The sequence below is a fragment of the Ranitomeya variabilis genome, chromosome 3, assembly GCF_051348905.1.
Source record: "Ranitomeya variabilis isolate aRanVar5 chromosome 3, aRanVar5.hap1, whole genome shotgun sequence".
NCBI lineage: Eukaryota > Metazoa > Chordata > Amphibia > Anura > Dendrobatidae > Ranitomeya > Ranitomeya variabilis.
The window spans coordinates 249412378-249434628 of record NC_135234.1 but is presented as its reverse complement, the minus strand read 5'-3'; the positions used below and the strand labels follow the sequence as shown (position 1 = coordinate 249434628).

The following is a 22251-nucleotide window of genomic DNA, read 5'->3' as shown; positions in this document are numbered from 1 at the left end:
TTTACCCCAACATGTGGGGTATCGGCGTACTCAGGACAAATTGTACAACGACTTTTTTGGTCCAATTTCTCCTGTTATCCTTGGTAAAATAAAACAAATTGGATCTGAAGTAAAAATTTTGTGAAAAAAAAGTTGAATGTTCAATTTTTTTTAAACATTCCAAAAATTCCTGTGAAGCACCTGAAGGGTTAATAAACTTTTTGAATATGGTTTTGAGTACTTGAGGGGTCAGTTTTTAGAATGGTGTCACTTTTGGGCATTTTCTGTCATATAGACCCCTCAAAGTCACTTCAAGTGTGAGGTGGTCTGTAAAAAAAATGGTTTTGCAAATTTTGTTGCAAAAATGAGAAATCGCTGGTCAAATTTTAACCCTTATAACTCCCTAACAAAAAAAAATAATGTTTCCAAAATTGTGCTGATGTAAAGCAGACATGTGGGAAATGTTGTTTATTAACTATATTATGAGATATAACTCTGTAATTTAAGGGCATAAAAACTAAAAGTTAGAAAATTGCTAAATTTTCATAATTTTCGACAAATTTTTGTTTTTTTCACAAATAAATGCAAGTCATATCGAAGAAGTTTTACCACTATCATGAAGTACAATATGTCACGAGAAAACAGTGTCAGAATCCCCAGGATCCGTTGAAGCGTTTTAGAGTTATGACCTCATAAATTGACAGTGGTCAGAATTCTAAAAATTGGCCGTGTCACTTAGGTGAAAACAGGCTTTGGGGTGAAGGGGTTAAAGAAAAAGTTAAATTATTGTTCCAGAATTTGCACTTAGTAGATAGAATACCCCGCTGGGTAAAGATGGTTATTTATAGTTAGTTATTTAATAAGTGTTATTTAAAAACGTAAATATGTTTCTGTTTGTAACGTTCAAGTGTCCTTACCTCCCATAAAGGGAAGCACTGTTAAATTTACTTGTTCAATGCATTTCAAAATTTCGTATGTCTTTTACTAATATGTATTGTTGTTCTTCTTCCCAGTCTGGGAGTACTGGATTTAACCGGGGGGGGGGGGGAGTGCAGCGCCCCAGAGTCCTGGTCGTTGCAGTACTGATGCTCCGCCACTAAGGGGAGTTATGGTACGTCTGATGGCACTAAAGGAGTTCACCTGACCAGGTATCACAGTCACACATTACACTTCACACTCTGGCCTCCAGGGGGAGCAAAGGGTTCTATGTATTAGGCCACTCCTCACAATCTGGTAAAACTGGGGGTTGGATAGGAAGTTAGGGAGAAGCTGACTGGGTTTGATCCAGGCAACATCCTGTGGCAGAGGGTGTTGCAGGGGAAGATTCAGGGGGGTCCCTGTCAGGGGTGGGATCCTGACAGAGGCCTAGCGAAAAGGACAGATCGTTACAGAACCACGCCTGCACCTGATTGCGGCGGTATCTTAAGAAAGGATAAGAAGCGAGGTTTATTGTGGAGAAGTGAGAAACGAGATCACAGAACAAAGGAGAATAGAACCAGTAGGAGTCTTGCCTTAAGATCGTGGCAACATCCTACTGAGGCGCGTAGCCGGTGGCCGGAACGCCGAGGAAGTATTGGGCTCCAAGCATTACTTCAAACAGCGGCAGGGCAGTTGACTTTAGGTTGGCTGTCTCACCTAAATCACCTAAGCAGACATAGGAGGCAATTGTGTGAGAGGGGCGACTCTAGGGTCCCGGAAGAACTCCAGGCCTACCCGTCACACGGGTGCGTCCTAGCCATATCATCTGGGGGACGGAGAAGAACATCAGAACAGAAACGAGAGTTGTGAGGAAGAACATCAGAAACAGACACAACAGTTGTGAGGACTATCCCGTGGTGCTCAGCAGGGAGGTACTACAACACACAGGCGCTAGAAGGTAGGCACTGATTTCCACCTGCAAAGGGAACTCTGGATGTGCCTTCGGACCGGCCGGTCTCAGCCAGCCCTGTTAGCAGTGCTCTGGATTGCGGACCCTGAAGCCTTCAGTAAAGAGGTAAAGAGACTGCAAGCCTGTGTTCTCGTTATTCATCGCGACTTGCACCACGCACCACCATCACACCTTTCATTGGACGCCCCTTAGCAGGGTCACGGACCGGGTCTAGCCACTGTGACAACCCCAGGACCGAGACAGAGAGGCTCGGTATCGAGTACCTCGCGGCCCTGCATCTGGGGGCGCTCCACTTGGGCCCGCACCAGAGAATCCTCCAGTTCTCTGGTGGGCCAGTCTGACTCTGGCTGTGTCTGATAAAGGTGTGAACCTGGTGACGGTCCTACGGTGAGGCAAGCTCACACATGTGCCTTGCATGGCTCATGTCCTCAACCTTGTGGTACAGCATTTTCTCTGCCGCTGTCCTAACTTGGGTGAGCTGCTTCTGAAAGCACGTAAGCTGTGAGCTCATTTCCGCCGTTCACACCCCTCTGGTTATCGACTTGCATCGACACAGAGGTCTTTGTCCATGCCAGTTAACATGTTGATATGCCATGTGCCGACATGTTGGATTTCCATTCTGCACATGTTGCAGTGACTGTGGCAGCAGTAACGAGCCCTCATGCAGTATGTCATGTCATATAGCCTGGGCCAACGCAGTATGGACATGGCGCATATCACGTTTACAGAGTGGGCACAGATTGAGGACCTCTGCACCCTTTTGCACAGTTTCGAAGAAATGGCTACTAAGATGGTTAGCGCTGTTGATGCTGTCATTAACATCACTATTTCGGTTATCTATATGCTGGAGCAGACTTTGAATAGCCTGCAGGAGGAGATGGTGGTCCCAGAAGAAGAGGAGGATGCAGAGGAGGCTGCGGAAGGGATAACATTGTCTATAAGTTCAAGGCTGTCATAACACATGTGGGTGCCAAGGGAAGGTGGATTACTGCGATCAAAGGGGGCTGGTGATAAGGCCCCGTCTCACACAGCGACGCTGCAGCGATACAGACAACGATGCTGATCGCTGCAGCATCGCTGTTTTGTCGCTGTGTGGTCGCTGGGGAGCTGTCACACAGACCGCTCTCTCCAGCGACCAACGATCAGGGGAACGACTTCGGCATCGTTGAAACTGTCATCAACGATGCCGAAGTCCCCCTGCAGCACCCGGGTAACCAGGGTAAACATCGGGTTACTAAGCGCAGGGCCGCGCTTAGTAACCCGATGTTTACCCTGGTTACCAAAAAAAAACAAACAGTACATACTCGCCTTTCGGTGTCCAGGTCCCTTGCCGTCTGCTTCCTGCTCTGACTGAGCCGCTGTACAGTGAGAGCAGAGCGCAGCGGTGACGTCACTGCTGTGCTCTCACTTCTCACTGTACGGCCGGCAGTCAGAGCAGGAAGCAGACGGCAAGTGACCTGGACACCGAAAGGCGAGTATGTACTGTTTGTTTTTTTTTGGTAACCAGGGTAAACATCGGGTTACTAAGCGCGGCCCTGCGCTTAGTAACCCGATGTTTACCCTGGTTACCAGTGAAGACATCGCTGGATCGGTGTCACACACACCGATTCAGCGATGTCAGCGGGGCCTCAACGACCAAAAAAAGGTCCAGGCCATTCCGACACGACCAGCGATCTCGCAGCAGGGGCCTGATCGCTGGTACGTGTCACACATAGCGAGATCGCTACTGAGATCGCTGTTGCGTCACAAAACTTGTGACTCAGCAGCGATCTCGCTAGCGATCTCGCTATGTGAGACGGGGCCTATAGCTTACAAACTGTTATCAAAGGGGCAAGATCCGAGGAACAATTGGAGGAGGAAGAGATGATGGGCGATCAACTGTCAGATAAAGAGGATAATCCTCCCCTCTCTGTTGTTCGTGGTTGGTGGGAGGGATGGAGGAAATGAGCCTCGTTGTTACCCAGCCATCAGCACAGCATGGGCTTGGACCTTATGGTAGAGCCCGACATATGAGTACCTTCTTACTGCACTATCTACACATCTTATTGTGAAGTTCAATTGATAGCTGTAAATGCTGTCCCAGACCCCGATACCTCATGTCTGGCTGACTGCTGCAGTTCCATGCTAAAATTTGTACTGTGGGTGAATTGAGGCCTCTTTCCTGGTGTCTGTCCCTCATTTGAAGTGTTTCGGCAGCATCTGGGGCCATTACAAGGTGCTGTGCATGCGTTTGTTTTTGCCTCCAATTGACTTGAATGGCATTCGGCTAGGTTCAGCGAATATTCGATGAATTATTTGACGAATATTGCAAATTTGGCGATTGTAATCTGATCCAAACATTGAAATATTCGCTCATCTCTATTCACTACTAGCAAATGTTTTTTTTTATCTCCTCCTGCTGTTTATTTGTCGCCTTAGTGTTAGCTCACTGTGCCTTTTCAATAATTAAAAATTATTTTGTATATATTTTTCAATAAGGATTGTACTTATTGCTTATTTTTGACTATATGCCTTTTTTGTGAATAGGTTATAATTTCTTTATGTATGCTCATCTATTATTAAATACTTATTCATGTACACCTTTTTTGTCTTTTGCTTTATATATACCATATAATAAGTGAACCATACCATTTACTGTTGGGGTTCCCATCAATTTTATTCTTTGTCTGTATTGCTGTGATTTATATGTAGCCATTGTTTTTATGATTTGTACCCAGTAAAGCTCACTATTTTTTTTAGTTATTTGTATTATTAACTCTGCCCCGACACATATCTCCCTCTTCAGTTTGTCCTGTTGATCTAGTGCCTTTTTGGGACAATGACAGTGTCTAGGACTACAATCCTTGGTTGCTCAAAAATTAGATTTGCAGCAAGTAATTTTGTGGGAAAGCTTGTAATTGCTTGGAAAATACATATGGGAGAGAGGAGAGTGAGAGAGAGGACTCCACTCAACAAAAGAGCCTTCAATCTAAAAGGAGAGAGAGGACCACACTCACCATAAGAGCCTTCACTTTATAGGAGAGAGAGGACTCCGCTGACACTATGACATTCCACTCTGCAGGCAGAAGAGAAATAAGACCCTGCTGACCATAAGAGCTTACACTCTACAGGAGAAAGAGATTTATTCAGTGACTCTGGAGATAGAATACGCCATATAAACTGTGCTTCAAAGGGAACTGCTCATCTCTGATGGCCCAGGTACTGACCACCTCTCTACAAGGTATGATAATCCGTAAGAAGTCACAGCTGCAGGGCATTGTGTGGTTGTCCACACAGCAACACAAAATTGCAAGCCCACTCTCTGATGCTTCAGCAGTGTAGGAAATGTCATAGTATTCAAATTCGAGTGGAACCACCAATTTCAGGAAATGCTACTCAAACTTGACCTTCAGCTGATCGAACCACTCATCTCTAGTACAGACTTATCCCTGCTGATTGCTCAAGTTTGTTAGAATTGTATCCATGGTAGCTAATTTTTTGTGAGATGCATATGATATTATATATTTATTAAATCATACGCAAACTATAAATTTACAGAGGATTATGTAGATTACATACATGAGCAAATTATGGCGAGCTACTTTATAGGGTGGTGTTTTATGGATAATTTTTAACTAGGCACCTTTTCCCTTTTCCTTATGTTTTGCTTCTATGTTAAAATACAACAGGGTTCTGATATTACGTTGTTTTATACTGAATTGTATGAATGCCCATTTACACACTGCAAAGGAAAAATACACATTTTTTAAAAGTAGGATCCAGTTGCCCTAACTTTGGTGCTTTGCACCTAGGCACATAGGCTTTTATACAATCACATAGCTCTACAATGCATCTAACATGCTTATAAAGTCTAATAAATATATTAAAATATTTTTAGTATAATCTAATGCTTATCATACGTTGGTTAAGCATATGACTATAGTATTCAAAAACAATAAGAACTTGAGAAATGGATTTCTTCAAAAAAATGTTCAATTCTGGGTCATTACCTTTGCTAAAACTTAAGTAATTTACGTCAAAACATTGTTACCCCCTAGAGACTCGCCCAGTCCTGCTATTCAGGTAAGTCAAGTATAAGAGAAGTGCTTTCTGTCATTCATCTGCTCCTGGTTATGGGAAACACTGCACAATGGTGTCGCTGCTAGGCTCCGTGCTGCTACTGGCTACCATCGGGATTGCAGGTATGGAGCATAGGTAGCTGGAGCTCCTCCAAGAATCATTATCACATGTCTAGCAAATCTTAATTAAAAAGTATTATTTTTTTCAGTATTTGAAATATTTTTCATGTGCATTTTTGTTTGAATTAGTCTTGCATTACAATATTTGGTTTCAATGCACGTAATATTAATCTTATTGATTAAAGAACTGATGTAAATGCAGAGACCTAAATCATGGTCCCTCTGTATGCATCATTTTATAAATTACTTTATGTTTCACAGAAGAAATGTAAAAAACTGAGATAAGTAGAAACTGCATTGCCACCTGCCCACCCTACAACAATGCTGCTTTCTAGATGTTGTTTTTCCACTGCAGGTCTTATATAAATGTGCGTGAGTGCGAATTGTACAGTATGTAGGAGGAACAGATAGATATGAGATAGATAGATATGAGATAGATACATATATCTATCTATCATCTATCTGTTATCTATCTATCTATCTATCTAATATGTATGTATCTATCTCAGATAGATAGATAGATAGATAGATAGATAGATAGATAGATAGATAGATAGATAGATATGGGATAGATAGATAACAGATAGATAGCTAGCTAGCTGTCTATCCCATATCGATCATCTATCTTTCTGTTATCTATCTATCTATCTATCTATCTATCTATCTATCTATCTATCTATCTATCCCGTATCTATCTATCTATCTATCTATCTATCTATCTATCTATCTATCTATCCATCTATCTATCTATCTATCCCATATCTACCTATATGATATAGATAGATACATACATACATATGGGATAGATAGATGATAGATAGATAGATAGATAGATAGATAGATAGATATGGGATAGATAGGTAGATAGATAGATAGATAGATAGATAGATAGATAGATAGATAGATAATGATAGATAACAGAAAGATAGATGACAGATATCTCATATCTATCTATCTATCTATCTATCTATCTATCTATCATCTATCTATCTATATATCTATCTATCTGTTATCTATCAACTATTTATCAATCAATCTATCTATCTATCTATCTATCTATCTATCTATCTATCTATCTATCTATCTATCTATCTATCCCACATCTATCTATATGAGATAGATAGATAGATAGATAGATAGATAGATAGATAGATAACAGATAGATAGATAGATAGATAGATATGGGATAGATAGATAACAGATAGATAGCTAGCTAGCTGTCTATCCCATATCGATCATCTATCTTTCTGTTATCTATCTATCTATCTATCTATCTATCTATCTATCTATCTATCCCATATCTATCTATCTATCTATCTATCTATCTATCTATCTATCTATCTATCTATCTATCTATCTATCCATCTATCTATCTCTATCTATCTATCTATCCCATATCTACCTATATGATATAGATAGATACATACATACATATGGGATAGATAGATGATAGATAGATAGATAGATAGATAGATAGATAGATAGATAGATATGGGATAGATAGATAGATAGATAATGATAGATAACAGAAAGATAGATGACAGATATCTCATATCTATCTATCTATCTATCTATCTATCTATCTATCTATCATCTATCTATCTATCTATCTATCTATCTATCTATCTATCTATCATCTATCTATCTATATATATATCTATCTGTTATCTATCAACTATTTATCAATCTATCTATCTATCTATCTATCTATCTATCTATCTATCTATCTATCTATCTATCTATCTATCTATCTATCTATCTATCTATCCCACATCTATCTATATGAGATAGATAGATAGATAGATAGATAGATAGATAGATAGATAGATAGATAGATAGATAGATAGATAGATATGGGATAGATAGATGATAGATATGGGATAGACAGGTAGATAATGATAGATAACAGAAAGATAGATGACAGATATCTCATATCTATCTATCTATCTATCATTTATCTATCATCTATGTGATAGATAGATAACTGATAGATACATGATAGACATAGAGCTAGATAGGTATAGTAGATTGATAGATGATAGATAGTGAGATAGATAGTGAGAAAGACAGAAAGTAATATATATGATAGATAGATATGAGATAGATAGACAGATAGATAATCACTACTGATACGTTCACAAAACCATATACAAAATCATCCGATTTTCATCCAGAAAATACCATGATTTTTCATCTATATTGCCATCTGTATGCTGTCCTTATGCATTTTTTTATGGCATCCATTTTTATGCATAAGCACTTCATATTTATTAGACTGAATATGATCAGTACAGGATCCAAATTTTTTGCACACCCATAAACTTGAATAGGCGAGTTTTAGCCAAAATACGGAGACTAGTGCAGGCAATCCATCCTTGTGAAAAAAATGTCAACCGAACAGCCCAATTGAATAACATTGCTGCAGTTGCTGTTTGTAAGGTAATTTTTTTTTCACAGACAAAAGTTCATCTGAACATCCGTACCGTAATAGCACACATTAAATGTGGTTTATATTAGAATTATTTGTTTGCTTGTCATTTCTATGAGATTATTCTGAGTGCATTCACACTGCTTCTGCAATGTAGCCCAGCAGTATACATCATTCAGGACACATCCTCCAAGTGCCTCCAATGTATACCATTGTACAGTATAATAGGCAAACAGCAGCAGACTAACAATCTAATATATAAAGCTGAATGTGTGTGTGTGTGTATGTATGTATGTCCGGGATTGGCATCTGAACCGTAGCAGCTACAGCCACAAAATTTTGCACAGTCACACGTCTGGACCCCGAGAGCGTCATAGGCTATGTTGTGAGGTGAAATTTTAACCCCGCGCTTTCCAATTCACCAAACAATTTTGCCCCTATCTACATAATGGGGAAAAAGTGAAAGGAAAAGTGTTGGAGGCGTCGCAGCTACAGGCACAAAATTTTGCACAGTCACACGTCTGGACCCTGAGAGCGTCAAAGCTATATTGTGAGGTGAAATTTTAACCCCGCGCTTTCCAAGTCACCAAACAATTTTGCCCCTATCTACATAATGGGGAAAAAATGAAAGGAAAAGTGTTGGAGGCAAATTAACAGCTGCCAGATGTGAACAAGGGGGACTTAAAGAATGACAGCGATGGCACCAAAGAGTATATACTGTACAGTTGCTAAGGTGGGGCCCCAACATGGGATAATCACACCACCACGGGGATATGAACACACACACAAAATGCGCCACACACTACCACGTGCTCGAACACATATACCACCCTCAGTGCACATTTCACCACACATACACCAACCTCGCCACATAAAAGTAGAAACACAAAAGTCGCCGCTCAAAACTCGCCACGCGCAAAACTCTCCACATGCAAAACTCGCCACACGTGCAAAACTCGCCACACGCAAAACTTGCACACGCAGAAAAATTGCCACACGCAGAAAAATTGCCACATGCACAAAAGTTGCAACACATGCAAAAGTTGCCTCACACAAAACTTGCACATACTCAAAAGGCACCACACATAAAACTCGCCACGCGCAAAACTCGCCATGCGCAAAACTTGCTGCACACAACTTGCTACACTAACCTGTCACATGCAACTCGACACACAAAAAGTTGCTACACGCATGTCGCCACACAAAACTCATCTCACAAAAGTCCCTACATGCATGTCGCCACACGCAACTCAACACACACAACTTGACACACGAAACTCGCCCTAAAACACACACAAGTCTGGTATCCTTCAAAAATAAAAATCTGATTAATAAGCAGACAAACTACAAGAGCAACAAATGTACCATATAGGAATCCGGCAGCTGTCAGTCACATGACCAGTCTATTATGTGTATGTGTGAGCTAATATATACTGCCAGGGGGTGGGCTTACTGTTGGCTGGGGATTTATCAGGCTGCCATTTTAGCTTACAAATACTGAGGTAAAAATACTGACCAAATAACGTGTGAACGAGGGCTAATACAGGAGGAGATGGCATACAGCTATATACTATATACAGGAGATGACACACAGGTATATACTATTTACAGGGGAGATGACACACAGGTATATACTATATACAGGAGGAGATGACACACAGATATATACTATATACAGGAGAGATGACACACAGGTATATACTATATAGAGGAGGAGATGACATACAGGTACATACTACATACAGGAGGAGATGACATACAGGTATATACTATATACAGGAGGAGATGACACACAGGTATATACTATATACAGGAGCAGATTACCTACAGGTATATAGTATATACAGGAGGAGATGACACAGGTATATGCTATGTATAGGAGGAGATGACATACAGGTATATACTATATACAGGAGATGACACACAGATATATACTATATATAGGTGACATGACACACAGGTATATACTATATACAGGAGATTACATACAGGTATATCTAATATATAAAGCTGAATGTGTGTATGTATGTATGTGTGTATGTCCGGGATTGGCATCTGTACCGTCGCAGCTACAGCCACAAAATTTTGCACAGTCACACGTCTGGACCCCGAGAGCGTCATAGGCTATGTTGTGAGGTGAAATTTTAACCCCGCGCGTTCCAATTCACCAAACAATTTTGCTCCTATCTACATAATGGGGAAAAAGTGAAGGGAAAAGTGTTGGAGGAAAATTGACAGCTGCCAGATGTGAACAATGAGGACTTAAAGAATGAGAGCGATGGCGACAAAGAGTATATACCGTACAGTTGCTAAGGTGGGGCCCCGACATGGGATACTCACCACACACGGGGATATGAACACAAACACAAAATGCGCCACACACTACCACGTGCTTGAACACATATACCACCCTCAGCACACATTTCACCACACACACACACCAACCTCGCCACATAAAAGTCGAAACACAAAAGTCACCACTCAAAACTCGCTACATGCAAAACTCGCCATATGCAAAACTAGGCTCACGCAAAACTCGCCACACGTGCAAAACTCACCTCATGGAAAACTCACCTCATGCAAAACTTGCACACACAGAAAAATTGCCACATGTACAAAAGTTGCACCACATGCAAAAGTTGCCTCACACAAAACTTGCACATACTCAAAATGCACCACACATAAAACTCGCCACGCGCAAAACTCGCCATGCACAAATCTTGCTGCACACAACTTGCTACACTAACCTGTCACATGCAACTCAACACACAAAATGTTGCTACACGCATGTCGCCACACAAAACTCATCTCACAAAAGTCGCTACATGCATGTCGCCACACGCAACTCAACACACACAACTTGACACATAAAACTCGCCCTAAAACACACACAAGTCTGGTATTGTCCTTCAAAAATAAAAATCTGATTAATAAGCAAACTACAAGAGCAACAAATGTACCATATAGGAAATACGGCAGCTGTCAGTCACATGACCTGTCTATTATGTGTATGTGTGAGCTAATATATACTGCCAGGGGGGAGGGCTTCCTGTTGGCTGGGGATTTATCAGGCTGCCAATAGCAACCAATCACAGCTCAGCTTCTATTTTGCTACAGTTAATTAACCTGAGCTCTGATTGGTTAATATAGGCAACAAAGACATTCTCAGTATAACAAAGCTAATATATGTTGTGAAATGCTTCTATTTGCTTAGTTTTTGCCTTTTAATAATTACATTTCTATCTATTTGTTTTGTGGTTTTTGTGTGCAGAATAAATTTTTGTTAACACATTCTATTTTGCTAACAGCAGTCATTAACCCGGGCGAAGCCGGGTAGTACAGCTAGTCTAATATATAAAGCTGAATGTGTGTGTGTATGTATGTATGTGTGTATGTCTGGGATTGGCATCTGCACCGTCGCAGCTACAGTCACAAAATTTTGCACAGTCACACGTCGGGACCCCGAGAGCGTCATAGGCTATGTTGTGAGGCGAAATTTTAACCCCGCGCGTTCCGATTCACCAAACAATTTTGCCCCTATCTACATAATGGGGAAAAAGTGAAAGGAAAAGTGTTGGAGGCAAATTGACAGCTGCCAGATGTGAACAAAGGGGACTTAAAGAGTGAAAACGATGGCGCCAAAGAGTATATACCATACAGTTGCTAAGGTGGGGCCCCAACATGGGATACTCACCACACACGGGGATATGAACACACACACACAATGCGCCACACACTACCACGTGCTTGAACACATATATCACACTCAGCACACATTTCACCACACATACACCAACCTCGCCACATAAAAGTCGAAACACAAAAGTCGCCGCTCAAAACTCGCCACGCGCAAAACTCGCGACATGCAAAACTAGGCTCACGCAAAACTCGCCACACGTGCAAAACTCACCTCATGGAAAACTCACCACACGCAAAACTTGCACACGTGGAAAAATTGCCACATGCACAAAAGTTGCAACACATGCAAAAGTTGCCTCACACAAAACTTGCACATACTCAAAACGCACGACACATAAAACTCGCCACGCGCAAAACTCGCCATGCGCAATACTTGCTGCACACAACTTGCTACACTAACCTGTCACATGCAACTCGACACACAAAAAGTTGCTACACGCATGTCGCCACACAAAACTCATCTCACAAAAGTCGCTACATGCATGTCGCCACACGCAACTCAACACACAAAACTTGACACATGAAAATCGACCTAAAACACACACAAGTCTGGCATTATCCTTCAAAAATAAAAATCTGATTAATAAGCAGACAAACTACAAGAGCAACAACTGTACCATATAGGAAATACGCAAGCTGTCAGTCACATGACCTGTCTATTATGTGTATGTGTGAGCTAATATATACTGCCAGGGGGGAGGGCTTCCTGTTGGCTGGGGATTTATCAGGCTGCCAATTGAGCTTACAAATACTGAGGTAAAAATACTGAGCAAATAACGTGTGAACGAGGTCTAATACAGGAGGAGATGACACACAGATATATACTATATACAGGAGGAGATGACACACAGGTATATACTATATACAGGGGAGATGACACACACATATATACTATATACAGGGGAGATGACACACAGGTATATACTATATACAGGAGGAGATGACATACAGGTACATACTATATACAGGGGAGATGACACACAGATATATACTATATACAGGAGGAGATGACACACAGGTATATACTATATACAGGAGGAGATGACACACAGATATATACTATATACAGGAGCAGATGACACACAGGTATATACTATATATAGGAGGAGATGACACACAGGTATATACTATATACAGGAGGAGGGAGGAGATGACATACAGGTACATACTATATACAGGAGGAGATGACTTACAGGTATATACTATATACAGGAGATGATGACACACGTATATACTATATACAGGAGGAGATGACATACAGGTATATACTATATAAAAGAGGAGATGACACATAGGTATATAGAGGAGGAGATGACATACAGCAGGTATATACTATATACAGGGGAGATGACATACAGGTATATACTATATACAGGAGATGACATACAGGTATATACTATATATAGGAGGAGATAACATACAGGTATATAGTATATACAGAAGATATGACATACAGGTATATACTATATACATGAGGAGATGACACATAGGTATATACAATATACAGGAGGAGATGACATACAGGTATATACTATATACAGGAGATGACATACAGGTGTATACTATATATAAGGGAGATGACAAACATGTATACACTGAGGGGAAAATGAGAGATGTGAGGTGAAAATGAGGGATGTGAGGTGAAAATGAAAAGGTGTGAGTGCAAAATGAGAGGAGTGAGGGAAAATACTGGAGTGATCGGAAAATGACAGATGTGAGGTCAAAATGACAAGTGTTAGAGGGGAATGAGAGGAGTGAGGGGGAAAATAAGAGAAGTGAGGGGGAAAATGAGAGGTGTAAGGGAGAAAATGAGAGATGTGAGGGGTAAAATGAGAGGCGTGATGGGAAAATAAGAGAAGTGAGGTGCTATAACTAACCACAGATATTTACTATGCCCAGGCAACGCCGGACTCTTCAGCTAGTAACTAATAAAAACTTTGGTCATAAGCTTCTATCTTCAAAAAAACCCTGATGTGACACAAATGCATTTGATGACTTACATGATAATAGAGTCGGTGAATTATTGACATTTTAAGAGCTTTAATATAGATGTTTTTTATGTTTTTTTAGTAGTCTTTTTTTAGTAAACTAATAACATAACATTCTAGAATATGGCTCTGTTCACGTCTGTGCTCAGGCTACTATACATAGTGGGAGCCACAACAATGTGCTGGAACCATAACAGATCAGTGGTGCCCAACAAACTATTCACTTCGGAGGAGTTGTCTTTTTTTGTTGGTTAAACAAGGAACTGTAGTTCAGGATGTGGCATCTGACATAGATGTGAACACAGCATAAAGTTGTTACTCTTCGTGATAAATCTGCATCTGTCTCTTGTGCATTTCTGTGCCTGTTCACCCAGACTCTGTATCGAGCACATATGGTACATTTTCTAATAAATCATATTTAACTTCACTGATGTACTGTATGTTTTTCAGTATATAATCTCAGAGAAATTGTACCCAAATAATTGAAAGCCTATCATATATCTCCTTATGGTTAAGTTCGCTCATAAAGTACATTTAAAAGGTTATTAAACATATATTTACATATCTATTGAAATGGAGGGGAAATGTATAAAGTTAAAACTGTTAACTAAGGATGAGTGAACGTGCTCGGCGATACTCGGTTATCACTTGAGTATCACGATGCTCGGGTAAGCTCGTTACTCACCAAGCAATAGGTGGTGCTCGATGTAAAACTCAAATCCCCATCTTTGGCACCTCTAAGGCTGGGGTCACACTACAGAGCATTACGGACATATGAGAGGCAAAAAAACGCATTGCACACTGACCAATGTTTCTCTATGGGGCAGCTCCTATCTGGAGTATATTTCTCAGCCATATTTTACGGGCTGAGAAAATCGCAGCATGCGATTGTAATAAAAACTGATCAAAAAATGTCATGTGCCCGAAAATGATACCAATAAAAACGTCAGCTCGTCACGCAAAAAGCAAGACCTCACATGACTCTGTGGGCCAAAATATAGAAAAATTATAGCTCTCAAAGTGTGGTGATGCAAAAACTATTTTTTGCAATAAAAAGCGTCTTTTAGTGTGTGACAGCTGCCAAACATAAAAACCTGCTATAAATAGTAAATCAAGCCCCCCTTTATCGCTCCTTTAGTTAGGGAAAAATAATAAATTTAAAAAATTATTTATTTTCGTTTTTCCATTAGGGTTAGGGCTAAGGTTAGGGTTGGGGATGAAGTTAGGGTTTGGATTACATTTATGGTTGGGATTAGGGTTAGGGGTGTGAGAATGTGACCTAATACTATATACTTTTGTGTCCGTCCAGGAACTTCTAACTATCAGTTAGTTTTAAAGTGCTGTGGAATATGTTGACGCTATATAAATAAAATTATTATTATTTAAGACCAACTGGAACAACAATACTGTACAGAAAGTTGTTACTTGCAGCTCAATATTAGAAAATAATTTACAATTGATTATTTTAATATATATCTCTCACTATTAATCTATTTTTCTTCTTTACAGGTTCCAGCCCTTCATGTTATGGTAAGTTTAATTATGTCCTGATTACTTTAGAACACATAATAATTAGAATGTAAAATGTTTCTATAAATATTCTTCAGGAAATCTTTAATCCAGAGCCATGGAAAACTGATCAGCTAGATCTACCTCCAGCACTACTGGCATCTCCTTCATTATGGCCCACCCACCTCTCCATGATTGACAGCTCTGCTCTCCACTGGCCAAAGGCCTATTGCAGAAGAGGGCAGAGCTGTGAATTATGGAGAGGAGGAAGGGAAGCAATGAAGAATGCTTATGCCCTTGCCATGCACCGGTCAACCCCTCATCCATTTTATTCTCATTAGTATATCCATTCAGAACACTATTTCTCAGTAGTGGAGCAAACCTTTGGGACCATACAACTGTTCAGTCTCCTGTACAGTATTTTAAAGACTACACCGCTATGCATGCTGTTGGGAGGGTCTAAAGTTGAACATTGGATCCTTTGAGGCTACATTTGCATACAGCGAAAAAGCAGTGAAATTTCAGCTGAATGTTCCCTTGCAAAAAAATCAGTTACTTTTTCCAGTGCCCCCATAGTGCATGGAATTTTCAGAATTATCATGCGTACACTACAATATTTATATTAGACCGTACTGTACAAGACTCTCCTGAAGAAACTAAACTTACCTGAATAAAATAAAATACCTACAAAAAAATACCAGGAATAAAACAGCCAACATAAAAAGAAATAAATCTTTATTGAAAGCACATAATAAACGCCACTCAGGCATTTTTTTATCTTCAGAGTTGGAGTGGCATTTTAAATGTAAGCCCCCTGCTCCCTGGTCAAATACTTCCCCTCCTGTGGTCCCACGGAATCATCTTTTGATAGTAGCTTCTGACGGGCCGGAAGTCAGAAGCTACATCAAAACCTCTCAATTCAAATCTATGAGAGACAGAACAAGGCCAGAGCGAGGCTCTTATGATTGTCGAGCATCTGTGGACACATAGTGGACATCGGATTTCTTGAAATCCCATCCACTATGCTGTAACAGCTGGCAACTGCCGATTTGACGCTGCACTAGTACACAGTGTCATACCCATTGCAACTCCGGATCATGGCTAAGTTATCACTTATCTTGTTATCCCAGGACAACCACTTCGGAAATGCCATTAGCTTTACATATCATGCTCAATGTACATAATGGGTGCTTTCTTGGATTTATCAAAACAAGAATCTGGGAGGATATTTCATGAAAAAATATGACTTTCCCAGTCTTGAATGCAGGAAACTTAATATCCCTTATATTGACAACTCCAAAATCATAAAAAGTGACTGAAAACTGCATCCAAAAAGGTTATGTTTATTTTGTTGTTCCATTTTTCTCTAATCCCCTCCATGACAGCACACAGGAGGTTGCCTCCCCATCCTAATTAGGACAGGAAACAAGAGGTTTAAATAGTCCTCCCCTTCCCCTAATCCCCAGTGTTTTCCTTTCCCTAAAGGGATGAAGAGGTTTTTCATGTGTGCTCCTGGGATGGGCCGGCAACATCCTAGGGGATTACCTTTAGCCGGGAAGCCTGGGTTGATTGTTCCGGACCTTCCTCCCTGAAGCTGCTCCTGCCACTGGCAGGACTGCACCATCCTCTGGCGCCTCTGCCAATGCTAGATGGGAAGACGGGGCTTGGGGCCTCCCGTAGCCCCCAGCTTCATAACTCGCACTCCCACTCACTCCTGTTTGCCGACGGTGGCGCCTGCTCGCCGGCATCTCGGGGCATACAGAGGAAGTGACATACACCGCTGAGACACAGAGCACGACGTCACTTCCGCCCACCGTTCCCACGGTAGAATGCATCGCCATGTTGGCGGGAAATTTGAAATTTTTTTATTTTTTTGTTTCTCAACCTGGAAGGCGCCAGGATACATCCTATCACAGAGGGGGAGAGATCTCATCCCATTGGATGAGAGGGGGAAAAGTGCTGAATCTCGGTTCCTCTAAAAAGGACCCTGATGGAAGACTACATAAGGTAGGACTGAGGTCTGAATGATGGAAGTATCTTCCCTGAGAGCTGCATCTGCAGAGCCAAGTGCAAACCCTGGCCCAGTGAGTATATCAGGTAAAGGGATACCCATCTTTGGTTCAGGACCCATCCTTATGGGACCCCCCTTTTCTCTCTTCTAGAGAGACAAGGATCCTGCACCAAAAACACAGGAAAAAACTGCATACCGCAAGTGAGCCATCTGCAGTAAAAAACTCCCCTCTGGTTACAACAAAGTCTTGTGCCAGCTATGCACAAACAAAATTGTCCAGGAAGAACAACCATCCCTGATGGATGAAGTAAGAGGGATGGGGCGACAGGAGATTCAGTATTCTCTGGCTACTTTTTCCCAGTCATTCTCGAGGGGGCCCGCAGTTTCAAAAAAGAGGAAATATAACCCTGAAGACATCTTGGACTCAGAAGCTGAATTATCAGTCTCTGGGGATTGGAGGGAAGAAGGTGAATTTACTCCAAGTCAGACAGAGAATGATAAGAAACTGTTTTTCTCCTCAGAAGATATGGAGAAGCTGCTGTCAGTGGTCAGAAACACGATGGGGGTTGAGGAAGAGAAACCATCCCACTCAGTCCAGGAAGATTTATTTGGTAGTCGGAAGTCAACAAGAAAGATGGTCTTTCCTGTTCATGACAACAACCAGAATTTAATCCTGGAGGAATGGAAATTTCCGGAAAGGAAGTTGAACATTCCAAACAAGATGAAGGATCGCTACCCCCTGGATGAAGACACCTTAAAGTGTTGGACTGAAGTCCCTAAAGTAGATATCCAGATGGCTAGGGTTGCCAAAAAAACTACACTACCCTTTGAAGATACCTCACAGCTCAAGGACCCCCTTGACCGCAAGATGGACAGCTTATTGAGAAATTCCTGGGAGGCATCAGCAGCTTCCTTAAAAACAAATGCCGCATCCACCTGTGTCACGAGAACCTTGTTTCTCTGGCTACAACTGGAGGATCATATTAGGAATGGTACCCCAAGGGAAGATCTTCTAACATCTTTACCTCTCCTTCAGAAGGCGGCGGGCTTTCTGGCAGATGCCTCCGCTGAGTCAGTTCACATTGCGGCAAGGACATCGGTATTCTCCAACACTACCCAGAGAGCCCCTTTGGCTAAAGATATGGAGCGGAGACATTCTATCCAAATCTAAGCTATGCTCTATTCCGTTCAAGGGCGAATATGTGTTTGGCGCCGCACTGGATGAATTACTGTAACCGACAAGAAGGAAAATCTTCCAGAACGAAAACCACCCAGTAAAAAGCCTTTATGTCCTCCCCAGACTCAGACCCCTCATTACAGGGGAAAAGGTAAAACTGGACGATGGAGTTACCCTAAAAGGGGTAAGGTGAAGAATATTTTTCAGAACCCTTGCTCAGGCAGGAAATGACGCCAAGCAGATAGGGGGCAGGATTTCGAACCACTTCCCAAAATGGCAGGAGATAACATAAAACCAAAAGATCCTGGACTCAGTCAGAGGGGGAGTGAAAATAGAATTCTCCTCCTTTCCCCCACAAAGGCTAGAAGTAACACACCTTCCGTCTGCAAGGCTTCAGAAGATTCTACGTACAGAGCTACAACAGATGCTATCTTCAGCAGTAATAGCTCTGCTTCCAGAAGCACAGCATGGTCAGGGCCACTACTCCCGGCTGTTTCTAGTAAAGAAGCCAAGTGGGAATTACGGGTTCATCATCAACTTTAAAAAGCTGAACCAGCATATTGTGTACCGATGCTTCAAAATGGAATCAATAAAAACTACAATACAATTGATAGGGAAGAACTTTGTCATGGCTACCATAGCCCCAGGAGGCATATTACCATGTACTCATCCATCCGTCCTACCACCGGTATCTAAGATTTGCGGTTACTCTAGATCAGTATTTCCCAAACTCCAGTCCTCATGGGACTCATGTTTTCGGGATTTCCATAGTGTAACACAGGTGATGCCTTGATGATACTTCCACTACTTGCGCAATACTAAGGAAATCCTGAAAACATGACCCGTGTGGTCTGTGAGGACTGGAGTTTGGGAAACACTCCTCTAGCTCAAGAAATACATCACTTCCAGTTCAGGGTTCTTCCTTTCGGTATATCATCGGCGTCCTGAACATTTACAAAGATAATGGCCGAGGTGGTAGCTTTCTTCAGAAAGCAAGATATCTGTATCGTTCCCTACCTGGACGACCTTCTCGTCATGGCTCCCTCCAACACCACTGTAAAAGAGAACCTTCGATCAGCCCTATATACCCTGGCATCTTTGGGCTGGATGGTAAATCAGGAAAAATCGGACCTGAATCCATCAACTAAGAAAATCTTCCTAGGAATCCTGCTAGATTCCCTAAACCTAAAATCATATCTCCCGGTCTCCAAGCAGTTATGCATAAGATCAAAAGTGCGGACGCTAAAAATACAGAAGAGGGTGACCATAAGATTTGCCATGTCAGCTTTAGGATCCATTAGAGCTGTCTCCGTCTCCTGGGCAGAAAGGGCCAATGCGTCCATTGAACAAATTTGCAATTTGTTCCTCGGTCCATACCTTCACTAGATACTTTAGAGTAGATCTAATGTCAAAAAGAGATCTAGCCTTTGGCAGGAAAGTCCTGCAAGCTGTTGTCCCCCCTAACCATTATTCTTTGGTATTCTCCTGTGTGCTGTCGTGGAGGGGATTAGAGAAAATAGAATTACACTTACCAGTAATTGGGTTTCTAAGACCATCCATGACAGCATGGTTAATAAACCCCCTAATAAATTATGTTCTTTTGATTCCTTTGTGTAAATAAATAAATCAAGCATTCACTCCTTGTGGTCCTTGGAAAACACTGAGGATTTGGGGAAGGGGAGGACTATTTAAACCTCTTGTTTCCTGTCCCTAATTGGGATGGGGAGGCAACCTCCTGTGTGCTGTCTTGGAGGGTATTAGAATTACCCTTACCGGTAATTGGGTTTCTATTTTTATTCTCGATTTCATCATGAATTGAAGTTTAATCTTCCTGTAGTTGAGAGGTTTCTAGGCGAGGTCACTTAAATGACAGTTATTGAGACAAGGAATAATTAGAACTTTCTTTATTAACCCCTTAATAACCAAGCCTGTTTGAATAATAGATGAGTTAATCATTTAAGTTTTTGATTTATTCCATCCTCACATACAGTTTCACAGTTTTTTGTCTTTCCGGGTCTATACCTGTACAAATTGTATTTGTATTACCACCATTTATGGGGCACAAATACTTTATTGATCAGCTTTCCACAGCAATTCTGCTACTGTTCTAAGTGCTTTTTTCTCATATCATAAAGCATGCAGTAAAAATATCAAGATAAAGAATTATTCCCATCTTCATAATTGGGTATTGTACATACAAGCAATTTTAATATTTATGGCTTATTTTCAACCATTCTTGATATATTAACATTTTACTTTCTCTTGTTTCCAGCTCGTTGCCTAAGAACTGACCACCACTGCTAGATGGCAGAACATGCACAGTGCTTACAAGCTCTATTCAATTGTGCTTGTAAGCACTGATCTGAAGCTGGGCAAGATCGCTGGAACGTGCCGTTACTTCCTAATCTCGGCCATCTTCAACACAGTATTTACAAGTCAAACAACTGTTAGTGGTCAGTCTCCAAGGCAATGAGATGTAAACAAAAGAAAAAAGAAAAGGGTTCATATCTCAAGAGTGATTGCCAATTTTAATGAGCAGTTATATTGCAATAGTGCTTGTTTTCTGACAATATCCATCTATGAAGATGGGAAAAATCTTTTAACTTTACTCTATAGGTTGATATGAATGCAGAAATATAAAACATACATAGGTTTTTCAAATTTTTCTTTTCTTCTACTCTATCACAGTTAAAACACAATTGACAAATAAAGGAATTTTTACATCACTGAGCCATGGCTTTTTTATTTTTATGCCAATATAGCTTGTTTTAAGGGTATGAGTTCCTATAGTTATTTTCTGGCATATATAATTTATTGACTAATTTATATTTTTTTTTTGGGGGGGAGGCTTGAGTTTCTTTCACCACTTATATAATGTAGTGGAATTAATAGAAAAGGCGTTAGGTTATGCTTCTGTCATGGACTACTACCTGGCAGCCATTGTTAGACCCCCCACAGCTATGGTGTACCATCAGCACCCGGTCATCATGTTGCCTCACTTTGTCAAACACTTCCCATACTGTGGCTGCTATTGACTGCAGCATTTAGAGAGTTATACTGTAGGCATTGGAAGTAACTACAATGCCAGAAGGTGCTGTATACAATAGTAGGGTCTGCAAAGATGAAAAACACCACATGCCACAGTGTGAAGATAATCAGAGAGCAACCTGCAAGTCAGGTGCGTGCTTGGAAAGTGCAGAACCCCAACTGCCAGAACTACAAGAAAAATAAGCTAGCACAGAAGAGTTTCTTGCCAAACTATTGGTGTATTTTATTTAAAGATGTCATCCAGGCTTGGGGTACAAGTCTGCAATCACTCTATGTAACTGCAGACTTGTGAATCCTCACAGTGTGCAGTCAGTGTGCTGTCAGAATTCTTTGGTACGGCACCAGA

General features: G+C 41.0%; 1 protein-coding gene across 1 annotated transcript in view; it reads left to right on the top strand.

Moving 5' to 3' along the window:
* Window positions 1–5918: 5918 nt before the first annotated feature.
* The window catches only part of LOC143815766 (uromodulin-like), a 76424-nt gene continuing 60091 nt past the window's right edge, over window positions 5919–22251 (top strand). The window contains exons 1-2 of the mRNA XM_077295358.1: window positions 5919–6048; window positions 15670–15690. Coding sequence (XP_077151473.1) covers window positions 5997–6048; window positions 15670–15690 — 73 coding nt within the window. The 5' untranslated portion in view covers window positions 5919–5996. The remainder of the gene's footprint in view (window positions 6049–15669; window positions 15691–22251) is intronic.